Source organism: Gossypium hirsutum, chromosome D11 (genome assembly GCF_007990345.1).
Source record: "Gossypium hirsutum isolate 1008001.06 chromosome D11, Gossypium_hirsutum_v2.1, whole genome shotgun sequence".
Taxonomy (NCBI): domain Eukaryota; kingdom Viridiplantae; phylum Streptophyta; class Magnoliopsida; order Malvales; family Malvaceae; genus Gossypium; species Gossypium hirsutum.
Window position 1 is genome coordinate 61,087,033 of NC_053447.1, and position 14,965 is coordinate 61,101,997.

The 14,965-nt window shown below is 35.1% G+C and overlaps 1 protein-coding gene across 4 annotated transcripts; it reads right to left on the reverse strand.

Moving 5' to 3' along the window:
* Positions 1-864: 864 nt before the first annotated feature.
* LOC107958667 (mannosylglycoprotein endo-beta-mannosidase) lies at positions 865-7,194 on the reverse strand. Of its 4 annotated transcripts, XM_016894495.2 has the most exons (11): positions 6,912-7,194; positions 6,385-6,523; positions 5,949-6,176; positions 5,760-5,818; positions 4,902-4,950; positions 4,294-4,524; positions 3,704-3,873; positions 3,410-3,614; positions 2,359-3,012; positions 2,038-2,265; positions 865-1,889 (listed from the first exon to the last, which is right to left on the reverse strand). In XM_016894495.2, the coding sequence occupies exons 1-11, from the start codon at positions 7,055-7,057 to the stop codon at positions 1,089-1,091; spliced, it is 2,910 nt and encodes a 969-aa protein (XP_016749984.2). In that variant the 5' UTR covers positions 7,058-7,194; the 3' UTR covers positions 865-1,088. The 4 variants fall into 4 exon arrangements, with proteins under 4 accessions (XP_016749984.2, XP_016749986.2, XP_016749985.2 ...); XM_016894497.2 differs by lacking the exon at positions 6,912-7,194 and having other exon boundaries at positions 6,393-6,523; XM_016894496.2 differs by lacking the exon at positions 6,912-7,194 and having other exon boundaries at positions 6,314-6,442.
* Between the last annotated feature and the right edge of the window lie 7,771 nt (positions 7,195-14,965).

Below are 14,965 nucleotides of genomic sequence, written 5' to 3' on the forward strand. Positions count from 1 at the left end.
TAAGAGTTAAATGCTACTTTTCAGTCTAGGTTAAAATATGCCATAGGTCTCTATACTCTCCACAAATTTGAAATTTAGTCTTTGAATTTAGTCTCTCTACTTTTCATATTTTAAAATTCAGGTCCAATTGTTAACACAATTAATTTTTTTTGTTAAATTTGTTGATGTAAAATTTTGAAATAAAAACTCCCTTAGTAGCAATGTTACTACAAAATGATGTTATAATAAATCTGAATTTAACAAAAATACTTTTAATAGTATTAACAGTTGAAATTGAAATTTGAAATCTGAAAAATAGAGAGACTAAAAGTATAAAAACTAAATTTTAAATTTACGAAGAGTATAGGGACTTGTGACATATTTTAACCTTGAATCTAATATAGAGTAGGTTTAAAACTTAAGGATCAATTGAAGGAAAAACTTGGATCTAACATATTAAAAATATATATATACTTTTTTTAAAACATATAAGATTCAAGTTGTCCATGCACTAAATATAATCGTGTTTACAATTTAATCCAAGTGTTTAAACATATTTTACATTATATTTAAAATGACATACTCTGATAACTGAAATTCGAAAATGTCTTGTTCGACTAAACCATTTTAAATTTTAATTGAATCCTCAATTAATTTAATCAAAATAACCAATGGAAACCCACAAGGCTTTTGCTCACCCCTAGCAGGTTCAAAGGAGTTTCTTTTTAACATATTTAAACCATCATAAATATGATAATTCATGTATGTATGTCCGTATATCATATTATATTATTTTTATTATAATCATGTTTAAGACAAAATATATTTATGTGAACTTTAACACGTTAATAATTAATATTTAATATACCACTCAAAACATTCATAGATGTCAACACTCGACTCTATGGAGATTATTACTTTACATTCAGATATCACAACCATATTCATACATATAAACAGATGGGAGATTTAGCAAACAAAAGGGGCATTCTGCACTATTCCATAAACCTCCATTGAAGCTTGTTTCACAAACGAAAACCAAAATAACAGAATAACCCGAATTCTCAACTGTATGAACAAGCTCAATAACCTAATCACAGAGAACAAGGTCAAATAACAGTGTGCACTTCAGATTGGTAGTTCCAGCCTTCAAGTGTTACTCTTGGGGTGACGCCTTGAGGGACCTCGAATGACATCTTAATCGACATCTCCTCACCAGGAACTAGTGAAAAATAGTTATCCGAATAATGGACTGGGAGTATTCTAGTGTCTTCTCCTCCCTTGTTATCTGTCTTCAAAGCATGAACGGAAAATTTAAGGAAGAACGCAACTCCGACATCAGATCCCTTTATCTCTGTAATCTTCGAGCCATCAGTTTCCCTGGGAAATTGTCTGTAAAGTCTCTGAAATAAACCAGCCTTCTGTTTCTCTTCAGTTTTGTCATGAATAGGTTCAAGAGAAGACATATCAAACTCACCATCTTCACGTCTGTTAGCAAATTTGTTCTTGTAGGTTAAAATTTTGGGATCAGGCTTCTCGGATTTGTTTTGTACGTTCATTTCAATTTCATAAGAGGAGTCTTTGTGAGATGTCTTTGATGTTATCTGAAGAGGAATTCGCTTGTTCCGGTATGGTTCCAGCAGCTTGTAATCTCCACCAGGAAGATACAGCCAGTAAAAGTTTCGGGATATAATGCTATTATTTGACATGTTGTAGAGTTTGAGAAGCAGAAAGTACACTGGCTTTGGGTTTTCAGACTTTGGATGATTCAACTCACTAATTGACATTACTTTCTTCGGTGGCAAGGAAAGCTTATCGAAAACATTATAACTCGGACAAGCACCTTCAAGATCCCACACTGATGCTTCTACGGCAACATTCGACAATTCCTCTGATGTAGTGTTTACAACCTGCTCATGAAATGTTGATTGCACAATAAGCCAACACTCGAATCATTAAGCAATGTTTGAAATGAGTAGTTAAAGAGAGGATACCGAGAGAGACGAGGAAAATAAGAATACAACAAAAAATCTAGAAAATTATTAGTACAGCACTTACCTCTATAAAATATGTAGCAAGATTTAGCTGAACATGAATTGGCTCTGCAGCGCAGCGACAACCATAAAAACCTGCTGTCTGGTCTAGGAGGTAATCATAAAACTGACCTCGAAGACCAGACCATGGATTCTGTGTCTTCCAAATCAAAACCCCAGTGTATTTGCTCCACATTCGGGAAGTCCATCCCTCTAATAGAGCTCTATACTGGACGTAGTTAACGAGTTGAGCCTGAGATGATCGTTTAAAGAAGTTAGTATATAGAAAATAGAAGGGAGAACCTCAAATGCATTCCACGTGAAAGAAAAAAAATCCAAGTAATACCTTCAAGCAAAAATCATCCAGATCTTTTGGGATCCCATACAGTTCTATCTGGTCATGAACCTTTCCTGGTTTCGAATAAGGAATGTATTTATGGTATTCCCAAATGGGATTCGGAACTTCTTCAGTGTAACCATTGGTAAGCTTCTTAAACAATGGAATTTGCCACCCCTTTGGAGGCATGGTTGCTCTGATCATAGCTGCAACAGGCATTCCTACAGAACCAACCTCGGGGTTAAAACCATAATTGTAAAAGTTATCCTTAAAGAAGTCTTCAGGATTTTGGATTTCATAGGGACCATCAGTGAAGTCTCCCTTTCCATTAGCAAAGCCATCCCACATGGATCCTTGGATATAAACACGTGTGCCATCCAGATATTGGCTAGGGTCCTCTTCTTCAATGGACAATGCATTTTCACTGTGGCTCTCAAACAATGGATGTAGTTTCAGGTCATTCTTTAAAGCTGTGTTGATGTCATCTGGTGGAACTTGCTCATTTCCACCAACCCAAAGAGCAAGACTAGGATAATTCCTTAAAAGCTTGACTGTATCTCTGGCACATAGCATAAAAAGATCATGGTCAAGTGGGCCATCTGGATTTGATATTGGGATACCTCTTCCATCAACATCACCCGTAATCCAAAACTCCTGCCATACCTGCAAAATTTAGAAGTGTTATTTTCACTTTCCAGGTTAATCATGTGCACAGAACATCTGGACAACAACATGCATGATGAAGAAAGGGAAGTACACAAAAGCTGAAAGGAGCCGTACTGCCCAAACTGACTGCAATTACTTTGTTCACTTCCTATAAGGACTTTAATTTGCATCCAAGCAGCTCGTCCCTTCCAAAATTTCCTATATCCTTTCTTCACCCTCACGATATTATATTTGCATTCTCTCATCCTTACTTCCTATCTTGCTAGTTTTTACTTTTCCTCTCAAGTAGATATATATTCACAAAACTACATGCACAAGAGTGCTTAAAAGCATCCCATAAAACAAGAAGAAACACACACACACACACACACATAGAGAGAGAAAGAGATCTTACCAGCAGACCATAAACGTCACAATAATGATAAAATTCAGGCCTCTCAGCCAACCCACCTCCCCAGCAACGAATCATGTTCAGATTCATATCTGCATGAAATTTTATGTCTGTTTTGTAACGCTCCTTAGAAAGGCGTAGCAAACAGTCTGACAATATCCAGTTACCACCACGGATAAAAATAGGCTGCCCATTTACCTTGAACAACCTGTCAAAAGATGTGCAGAAATGAAATGTATTATCATTATTCTAGGTGCCATTCTCTAGTGTTGGTGAAACTTCATTCCTGAAGCATACCTCCCTCCAGTAGCACTATCTATGTGAGACTCGATCTTGCGAAAACCAAATAGATGGCCCCACGTATCAGACTCTCCATATCCCTTGACATCAACAGTAATACTGACCTTATACAGGGATTGCTTTCCCAAGCCATTTGGCCACCATAAATTGGGCTTGTAGAAGGAAAGCTGCAATTTTTATCATAAGCATTTGAACAAGTGTTATAAGTAAATGAAACGAAGCTTGCAGTAAATGAATGCTTTGTACCCACAACTACAAATATCTAATCTCAGATCACCAAGAAAGAGAGAATACTATTGCAGAAGATCAGCACTAGTTCCCTCTAGATGATAACCAAATTTGTTCTTAATAACAAAAGAAAAAAAAGGTTGGTTGAATTTTCTCCAAAAATGAGATGCAGTTCAGTCAAATCTTGCTTCATATTCTTTCAAATGTGTCCCTACGCTCTATATCAAAATGCAAAGAGCCACAAATACTCAAAAGCAATGAAGAAAAAGAACTGTTCATCTAAGACAAAGAACTACATTTGATGCAAAGAAGAAAGCTACAAACACATCAAAAGCAATGAGAAAGATACCATCACTGACCTTAGGAAATGTATACTGGATACGTGCTCCTGGAGGAACTGAAACATGTTGAGTCTGAAGATGCTCGATTAAGCAAACACTTCCTTCAAGTTCTGTTGCTACTTGGATATTCAAGGAACAGTCAGCAACCCAAGCACTTCTGTTTTCCAATTCAGTTGTTGCATGCAAGTATGCCCTTGTGTATTGGTCAAAAAATGATGAAACCAAGTGCGGATCAATTATTTTTACCGGCTGCATCCAAAGAAAATGCATCAAAAAATGGCATTCAGATCATTACCAAGTATCATAAAACAGTGATAGTGGAGAAATAAGAGCAACACCAACTAACTACTAATATTTAGGTTTCACAGAACTGAACCATTACATAGCTGCAAACAAAGGTACTTGCAACAAACCATTAGAAATCAGATGGAAAAGTCAACAAAAACCAGGTAGGAAGGATCAAAAGCAAGAAAAAGGAAAAGATTTATAAAAAATGAAGAAAGATGAGTTGTATAGAACCTTAGGTTTGTGGCATTGTGTAGTATGATATGTGCTCAACTCCATTAAGAGATAAACAGATAATGTTGATTAAATCAAGAAGTTCAAGTCTTGTGCTTGAATCTTACCCCAGTAACAGATATTGATACTTCATCCCAAATACCAGTGTTCCTATCCCTGATACAAGTGGAGGCCAGATGTTTTAGATATGATGTTTTTGTTTCTTGAGAAAACAAGGGTGGACACTAGTTAGTAGTTGAAAAACCTTTAAACAGATACATTCTTAGAAAAGTCCAACCAAAAAAATGTACAAAATTACATTGATTTATCTCCTTAGGCTTTAAAAATGCATATTTTTCTCCCAGTACTACAAAGATTTTGCTTCACTGCACCATAATCTATCGTTCTTTCTAAAAAAACTGTAGAAGTAAAACAGACCAGAGGATAGCCATTCATAACTTCACCATAATATTTTGCTCACAAGAATTTCATGGGACCTTTATCTTTATGCGTTTGATCCTCTGCAGCTCTGTTCCGTGTGTCTCAAATAGAAAAGTTTCAGACAACTATAACTGTCTCTTTCAAATCCATTTTAACTAACGAACAATCTTTAGCTCATAATCCACTCTACCCAAAATAACAATAGAAATAAGTACAGTCCCTTTCCTAGGGAGATTTCCAAAGTGCAAAACGAAGGGATTTTAGGGTACAAATTGCAATAGCAATAGCAATAGGCGCTTATACATGCAAGGAAAACTGCACTCATGGGCACAAGAATCGCACATATAAAAAATCTACATATATAGAGAGTCAAAGAACATATAAGAAATGCACTTTATTTTTGGCAATGGCATAATGAAGAGACAGAAATACAGTTACTGTACACTTTACAAGTCAAATTACTCATTCAAAAATCTAATATCAGCATAGAATAAAAAAAAAAACCAAAACGGAACCTTGAAGTTTCAAAAGTTAAGAAAATTCACCTCACTGGAGCTATCCAATCCCAACCCTCAACATATTGTGTGGCAACATCTTTTCCAATCTAATAGGGCAAAAAGGTGTTAGCCATTAGGCTGCGGTTTTTACTTATTCCTTAAATACCTAAAATTTAACCTTACACATTTTAAGAGATCAAGCAAATGAATGAACTTCTTTTGGACAAAGATGTATACCTCATGATCCCCACCTTGCCCACCCTCAGGGGGAATTCTCCCTGGATGGTCTGGTGGGTGAACAAGAACAGCCAGCAAGTTTTCACCATCAGGATTTAGGATATCAGTTACTTCAAGGGAATGTCGTCGAAACATCCCTTTCGGAAGAACCATTTTGTGGCCATTTAAGTACACCTCTGCAGAGTAATTGATTGCACGGAAATTCAGATCTAAATGCTGAGCTCCTGACTGCAAAATACAAAGTGATTAAAATCAGTGGAATACCAACAAAAAGAAAATCAGGGTATCTGTTAGTTGGTCAAAAGGTTTGCAACATTTAGTGCATACAATAGTGGTTACATTAAAAATCTATAGGGAATACAAACCCAACAAAAGTTTTATTGTTGTCAAGTTGTATTTGACCTCCCAGTAATGTTCATGTCAAAACATTGCATACCAGCTTACACTGGAATTTTGTGAAAAACCAGAATTTGTAGTATTCCCTTCCAGAATCAGCTATATCAATGATCATCTCATTCTCCAAACCATAGAAAGGGTCAGCGACAACTTTGTTCTTTACTAGAGTCGCCAGAACACTGTAAATAAAGCACATAATCCAGAGCATAACAATGAGAAATGACATACTAGTTCCAGCAAAATAACTGAACTAATAATGCAAATGATACTATATTCATCATGACAAGCAAACCAATCATCTTGCAACTATAGGTCCCTACAAGTAAATGTAAAATCACTAACTGTTTCGATAATTAAGCTAAAACCCAACATTTTTAGTCCAATGTTTGGATTATTAAGAATCTTAAAGCACAATGATCCGGAAAACAAAGACTCTATATATATGAACAAAATCAGAACAAATGTGATGCTAAATATATGCGAAAGTAACTACTTTTTTTCTCGTGTACAAATATGAAATCAGAGTAAATTAATGACAACATATGTAAAAGTGGAAAGCTTTATTACGTTCCGGGAACGACAGCTTCCATCCAAGGAGAGGTTGGGCCAGTCGGGGGATGGGTAGTTGTGAGCTGAGATCCAGTGAGTTCAACCTCGGTGGATCTCGCAGCGAGCCATCCCGATTCAAGCAGAGTTTTTCCTATCTCCGCCATTGCTGAGTTTTCAACTCGGATGCTCCCAATTCAGTCTGTTCGGACTGAGTTAACTCATAACAGAAGCGAGAAGATTTTGATGAGTTATGTATTTTTCTTCTTCGCGAAGCTCACGAAAGTAACCACGTGGAAAGTAAGACATAAATTTAACCCCCAAAAAAATATGGAGATAGCATAAGATTAAGGGTAAACTACTTAATCAGTCTTCCAGCTTTCGGTGTGTTTCTGTTTTGGTCACCCAACTATCAAAATTTTCAATTTAATCACTAAACTTTTTAAATTGGTTTTTTAGGCATTCTGATGTTAAATCTTTAGTGATTAAATTGAAATTTTTGATAGTTGGGTGATCAAAACAGAACCAAGCTGAAAGTTGGGTGACTAATTAGGTAGTTTATCCTTAGATTAATTATGAGACTAAAACCAACAATGGTGTGCATATTTGAATGGTTAAACTACACTCAAGATCATTAAACTCTTAGTAAGTTTACGTTTTGGTCACTTAACTTTAAAAAGTTACAAAATGATAACTGAATTTCAAAATATTATTATTTAAGTCACTGAATTGTTAATATCACAACTATGGCATTCTACTTTTAAAGTATATTTTTTTCTACTTTGATACCTAAATCTTGTGGGACCATATTAATATTTAAAGTTAGATTTTATTAATCGTTTCAGTTCAATGGCATTATTGGTGTTAAAAAAATTTACTAATATGTGTAGCTTATTAAAAAGTGTCACGTGAGGCATCTATCCAATTAGAAAGAAACATGTGGCATGCAGAGGATAGAAATTAATATTTATAGTTGAATGTTTTAAAATAAAATTTTAAAATATATAATATAAGCTAAAAACTATAAAAATATAAAAATGAGAAAATACTTATTTGTTTAGAAAATTACAAAAATCATCTAAAATAAAAATATAAATTCTTGAAATTTTAGAAAATTAAAAAATATATAAAAATGTGAAATTATATATAAATTCGATCAATGTTGGTCAAAGATAGAGGTGCTCATGGGTCGGGCTGGGTCCAACCAAAATTTTAGACCCGGGCCTGGCCTAGGCCAAAAATAGGCCTAAAATTTTGCTCAAGCCCGACCCGGATAAAAAAGTTAAAACCTGGGCTCGTATTATTTTTTATATAATTTTTTAAAAAATATAATACATAAAAAATAATAAAAATATTAAAATAAATATTTCCTAACAAATTAAAAATAAATTTAAATAACACTAAGATATGTACAAATTAACAAGCAAATGTCTTTAAAATAGTAACAAAATTAACAATAAAATAAAAACTATACAATAACAATAAAATAGTAGCAACATAATAATGAAATAGTAGTAAAATAGTGAAAAAATAACAAGAAAATAGTAATAAAAACAATAAAAAAAAGCAAAGAAAAACTATAGTTTTTTTTACATATTCGGGCCGAGCTGGGCTCACGCAAAAAATGTCTTACCCAAGACCTGATTCTAAACGGGTATTATTTTTTGTCCAAACCCATTTTTTGAGATTATCTTTTTATCCAAACACTTCCACTTTTCAGGCGGACCTTCGGACTAGGTCAGGTGACTAGACCCATGAACAAGTCTAATCAACAACCAATAAATCTCAATCAATGATCAATTAATGGATGGTCAAAGTCAATGATAATTTTATAAAATGTTTAACTATATTTTATAAGTATAAATTCTTTTTAATTTATTTTATTTTTAAATTATATTATTTTAAATACTAAAAAAAGCAGTATAATTTAAAAACTAAATCATATGTTTTAAGTCTTAAATTAAAATATAAAAGTTGTGCTTCTCAAATTTTTTTCATAAAACACACCTTCATTAAGAAAAGATAAAACAATAATAGTAATTAAATCTAAATTAACATGTTTATCCAATATATCCAAGTCGAACTCCTTTCGTTCAAATCCATTTTAGTCAATCTCTTACTATTGAAAATATTAAATTATCGACAATAGAAGAAGAACAAGCAATACAATTCGTGTAGTTTGCTCTCATTAAAGCTATTCGTGATGAAATATGAGCAACCTTATTAGCATTCCTACGAATCCAATAAAAAGTAAAAAGTTAAAATTCATAAATAATAAAAACACAAAGTGTAAATAATATTAGAAACATCATGACCAAAAGTAAATGCTTGCTAAAAATGTTGATTACCGATTTTCATAATAACACCTTCCGAATATAATGATCAAAGTCAAGAAACATCCTCACGCATAGCCAAAATTTCAGTCATAGAAGGATTACGACAGCTCTTCATGGATCCCGAGGTACACCTCACAAAACCACCTGCATTATTATGCACAATAGCATCCCATCATGCCCACTATCAACAAAAGTAGCTTCGTCAACATTACATTTAAGCATCCCAATAGTTTGCTTTCGCCAACAAATATCGCCTCCCTCAATCACTGCACGCAAGATCAACTGAGAGGTGTGAACCATGCGCGCCCCCCAACCAACACTGTAAGAATTCATCCACATAATGCACAAGTCAATCTGCTGTCATAGAATTCTTCTTCCAAACCATCATATTCCTGCTAAACCAAATACCCCACAGCATCCCCAACACACGCCTCCTCTTATCATTTTGTTGTTCAATCAGCATTTGAGCAACAAACTCATTGACTGAACCATGCATAAGCGCTATACCCATTTCTTGTCAAACGGTTGCTGCAAAGGGCAATTGAAAAGAATATGCTCCAAATCCTCCTTGACGACACCTGAGACAAATAATATCAATAGTAACCCCACGAGTCAAAAGATTAATGTTACAAGGGACAAAACCACGTAACAATCTCCATAGATAATAAATTATTAAAGCTACCATAACACAGCCATGATAAAGAATTAAGCATAGCCAAATGTCTGAGTAAGTCCCAAAAAGCACTTTTCCTATTCGATTTAGGGAAGCCATTGAAACCAGTAAGTCTCCATTGAAAACCTTCATCTAACTGAACATGAGCATCAATATGATTTTGAGAAAAATTGAAATAGTAAGATGAACCGTAGAGTTCCATAACAAAGCCAAACCACCACTACGACCAAGCTGGTCCATACACAAACACGAATCAAACTGTAAAATAATTCTTAAATCTTTCTTTTATTCGAATGAACAAGAGTTTCAGATAAAACAAAATATCGGGTTTATTAGAATGAACAAGCTCTCTCAGAGCGAGCACTGTGCGGGGGTTACCCAAGCCCCAGCAGTTCCAAAAATACAAATCATGACTTCTGGCGGGTCTCGTCTACGAGGCCGGTCAATACATTCAATTGGGCTACATCAGAATTTCCGGAAACAGCATTAGAATGCTCCACAGTGCCCGAATCGTGAAACATATTGGCCTTATTCGAACCATTTCTGGCCCGTTTTTTATTATCATAAATTTCCATCACCACATCCTCAAAATCCCTCCCAAGAGTGTCTACCAGCCCATTTTGGTACGCATATTGGCCTTTGGCCCACTAGCAAGTGCGTCAGCTCCATTTTGACCCACGTGGGTGACCCCACTCCCCGTAATAAACAACGGATCTTTTGGGAATAAATACATCGATTTGATAAACAGAATTTAGGCTCTTCTTCATTGTTTAAAAAAAAATACTTCTGATTCTAAAAATACTTTTGGAAGAAAAGTTATGTAGAATAAGTTATTTTTGGCTGAAATTTTTAGCTTTTCAGAAGTATTTTTTAAAAACACTTTCTGAAAAAGAAAAGCTAAAAATTTTAGCTTTTTCTCTCCCAGAAGCACTTTTGGTGCTTAATTACTTTTTTACCTTTCCAATAATATGATACTTTCCTTTTTTTTCTTGGTGTTTAATTACAAATGTATTAAAATCATTAATTAAAAATATTTTTAAAAAATACTAATTACAAATATTTAATGGTTATATTTAAATATTTAAAATATAATTTATATATTCTAATTAAATTTTATAAATAATTAATATTTATTGCTTAAAAATATTTAAAATTTATATTTCATATATTAAAATATTAACAAGTTATAATAATTTTTTTATATTCTTACTAAAATATAATAATATTAACTAATTTAAATATTTTTAAATGCATATTTGTTACTTGATAATAACATGTCTAAAATGGACATTTTATTTCTTAAAAGCACTTTTTGACAGCAATGTTAAACACTCAAATTTTAAACTGAACTTTTCAAAAGCACTTCTCCACACCACTTTTCAAAAGCATTTTTCAAAAGCATTGCCAAACTAGCCCTTACTCCTATTATTATATAATCTCATGATTCCCACCTGATTTGAAGCTTGATTACTCTCCCAATTCCCCGTCGCGATGCCACTAGACTGACTACCCTCGGTTTCTATGTCGAACCTCCGCACGCATCTCTTATGACCAACCCTGGATAAGCACCCCTTCCAAAGAATCAAGTAATTTCCGGCAGCTGGAACCACTATGACCCAGAATACCACATAAATAACAAACAACAAAAACTCTTTCGTAACTAAACTAACCTAAAAAAATGGCCAAAAAGATGACACATTCCTTTAACTACTTGCATCATAATCTAAGAAAGAATCCATAAAATTATTGAGATTTTTGGTCAGAGCTTTCACTAGACGAGAGATCATGCACTTGAATTTAGAAATCTGTATAATAAAAATTAACACCCTTCATATTTTCACCTTGCATCAACTTGTGGACACTAAGAAAGCAATTATTAAATGACCAAGGACCACCAGATATCATCATCTTCAGATTTACCACATGAAAAAACTGGATCAAATAAAATCCATTTCCACCTATCGGCTTGATATTAGCACCTCGGAGTGAACACCATAAAGATAAAAGGGTTTGCTTCATAGTGTCAAAATTGATGGCCCTTTCACCCAAAAACTTTTCAACAAGACAAAGCTCTATTATAATGGAATGCCGTTACCCTAAAACGCTGTGTTTCATAAGGACAAACAAAACAAGAAATAATAGAATTTAACCGACAACTTAGCCTCATTTTAGCTAATAAATCCATCCCTTAATAGTACTCCCTGTTAACATTAATGGGAGACAACATTAATGGCAAACAATACAAAGTGGTGCAAGTTTAGCACCCTAAAGTTGACTTTGAAAAAGTGGCATGGGATAATTTTTTTTGGTCCTTGAGATAATGGGCTATTTATTGTTTGGTCCTTAAACCTCAACTATAAATAGGCCTTCTCATTTCTCATTTCAATTCATCCCAACCAATCTTTCTCTCTTAGTTTTCTCTCTTCTCCCATTTGAGAATTCTTAAGGAATTCTATTTGTTTGTAATACTTTGAAGATAGTAAAGTTATCATCTGGTGTTAGTGCCCGAGGACGTAGGTATAATTTACCGAACCTCGTTAAAACTCTTGTGTTCTTTCTTGTCCTATTTTTCTTTCAATATTTGAGGGTATAATAGTAGTATTTAATTGTGCTATTAAATTACTATAGAAGGGATATTCTGTCTAAGGAAAGACTTGGTATTTAAGAGATCCATGTGATCCACCTCTCTTTCTTGGGAATTGAACTTTGTGTGATTTTTTAGTACAATAATTTACACGCTTCCGACCCTATTGGAACAACAAGTGGTATCAAGAGCCGAAGGTTAATCGTAGTATGCTCTGTGATTGCAGTTTAAACTGATCTTCCACATCAAAAAAGATTTCCTTAGGTATATTGAAAGATTATGGAGAAAACGGTCGGTGTAGGAGCTTCAACATCGTCCATGTGGACAAGACCGACAATTGCAAATGCAAGATTGGCCGTGGTGATCTTTGATGGCACGGGCCATTTTGGTATGTGGCAAAGTGAGGTTCTAGATGCCCTTTTTCAGCAGGGTCTAGACATTGTCATTGATGAAGAGAAACCAGATGATGTACAGGAGAAAGATTGGAAGGCGATCAATCGGTTGGCATGTGGCACAATTCGATCATGCCTTTCTCGAGAGCAGAGGTATGCTTTTTCAAAGGAGACTTCTACAAATAAGTTGTGGGTGGCACTTGAAGAAAATTTTTTGAAGAAAAACAGTCAAAATAAGCTCCACTTGAAGAAAAGACCGTTTCGCTTCACATACGTCCCAAGTACCACAATGAATGATCACATCACCAAATTTAATCAGTTAGTCACTGATTTGCTGAATATGGATGAGACATTCAAAGATGAAGATTTGGCTTTGATGCTGTTGGGGTCACTTCCTGAGGAGTTTGAGTTCCTAGAAACTACTCTACTTCATGGCAGGAGTGATATATCTCTGAGCGAAGTCTGTGCGGCCTTATACAGTTATGAACAGAGAAAGAAGGACAAACAGAAAAACTCAATCAGAGATACAGAAACTTTAGTAGTCCGAGGTCGATCATACACTCGGAAGAAAACTCAAAAGGGGAGATCAAAGTCAAAGTCCAGACTCGGGAAAGATGAATGTTCTTTTTGTCATGAGAAAGGCCACTGGAAGAAAAATTGTCCAAAGCTGAAGAATAAGGGAAAAGCTGCTGTAGATGCTTGTGTTGCTAAGCATGATACTAGTGACTCTGAACTATCACTGGTTGCATCATCATCGTCGTTCCATTCAGATGAGTGGATATTGGATTCGGGTTGTACCTATCATATGTCCCCTAACCGGGAGTGGTTCTTTGATTTAGTAGAACTAAATAGAGGAGTTGTTTATATGGGCAATGACAATGCCTGTAAAACTGTTGGGATATGTTCAATCCAATTAAAGAATCAAGATGGATCAACCAGAGTTCTGACTGATGTTCGGTACGTGCCCAGTTTGAAGAAAAATCTCATCTCATTGGGAGCCTTGGAATCCAATGGTTCAGTTGTTACTATGAGAGATGGGATTTTGAAAGTGACATCTGGCGCACTTGTGATATTGAAGGGCATCAGGAAAAATAACTTGTATTACTACCAAGGTAGTACAGTTATTGGAGCAGTCGCTACAGCTTCTGGTAACAAAGAATTGGACTCAATGCAGTTGTGGCATATGAAGTTGGGACATGTCAGCGAAAAATCCTTGCAAATTCTGGCAAAGCAAGGATTGTTGAAAGGTGCAAAGGCTTGCAAATTAAAATTTTGCGAGCATTGTGTTCTGGGAAAGCAAAAGAGAGTGAAATTCGGTACTGCTATCCATAATACAAAAGGTATTTTGGAATATGTTCACTCAGATGTGTGGGGGCCTTCCAAGACACCTTCATTGGGAGGAAAACACTACTTTGTTACTTTTGTTGATGACTTTTCCAGAAGAGTTTGGGTGTATACCATGAGAACTAAGGATGAAGTGCTTAGAGTTTTTCTTAAATGGAAAACTATGATCGAAAACCAGACTGGCAAGAAAATCAAGCGGCTTAGGACGGACAATGGAGGGGAATATAAAAGTGATCCGTTCTTCAATGTGTGCCAAGAGTATGGTATTGTTCGACACTTCACAGTTAGGGATACACCACAGCAGAATGGATTGGAAGAGCATATGAATCGAACATTGCTGGAGAAAGTTCGATGTATGTTGTCCAATGCTGGGTTGGGCAAGCAATTTTGGGCTGAGGCTGTGACATACGCTGGCCATCTTGTTAATCGTTTGCCATCATCTGCATTAGAAAGAAAAACTCCTATGGAGGTATGGTCTGGAAAACCGGCTACAGATTATGATTCCTTACATGTGTTCGGAACCACTGCATATTACCATGTGAAGGAGTCAAAGTTAGATCCGAGGGCAAAGAAAGCTCTCTTTATGGGAATCACTTCTGGAGTGAAGGGATTTCGTCTTTAGTGCTTAAGCACAAAGAAAATGATCTGTAGCAGAGATGTTACCTTTGATGAATCTGCCACATTGAAAAAGGTAGCAGATAAAGATATTCAGACGAGCAATACTCCACAGCAGGTGGAGTGTACTC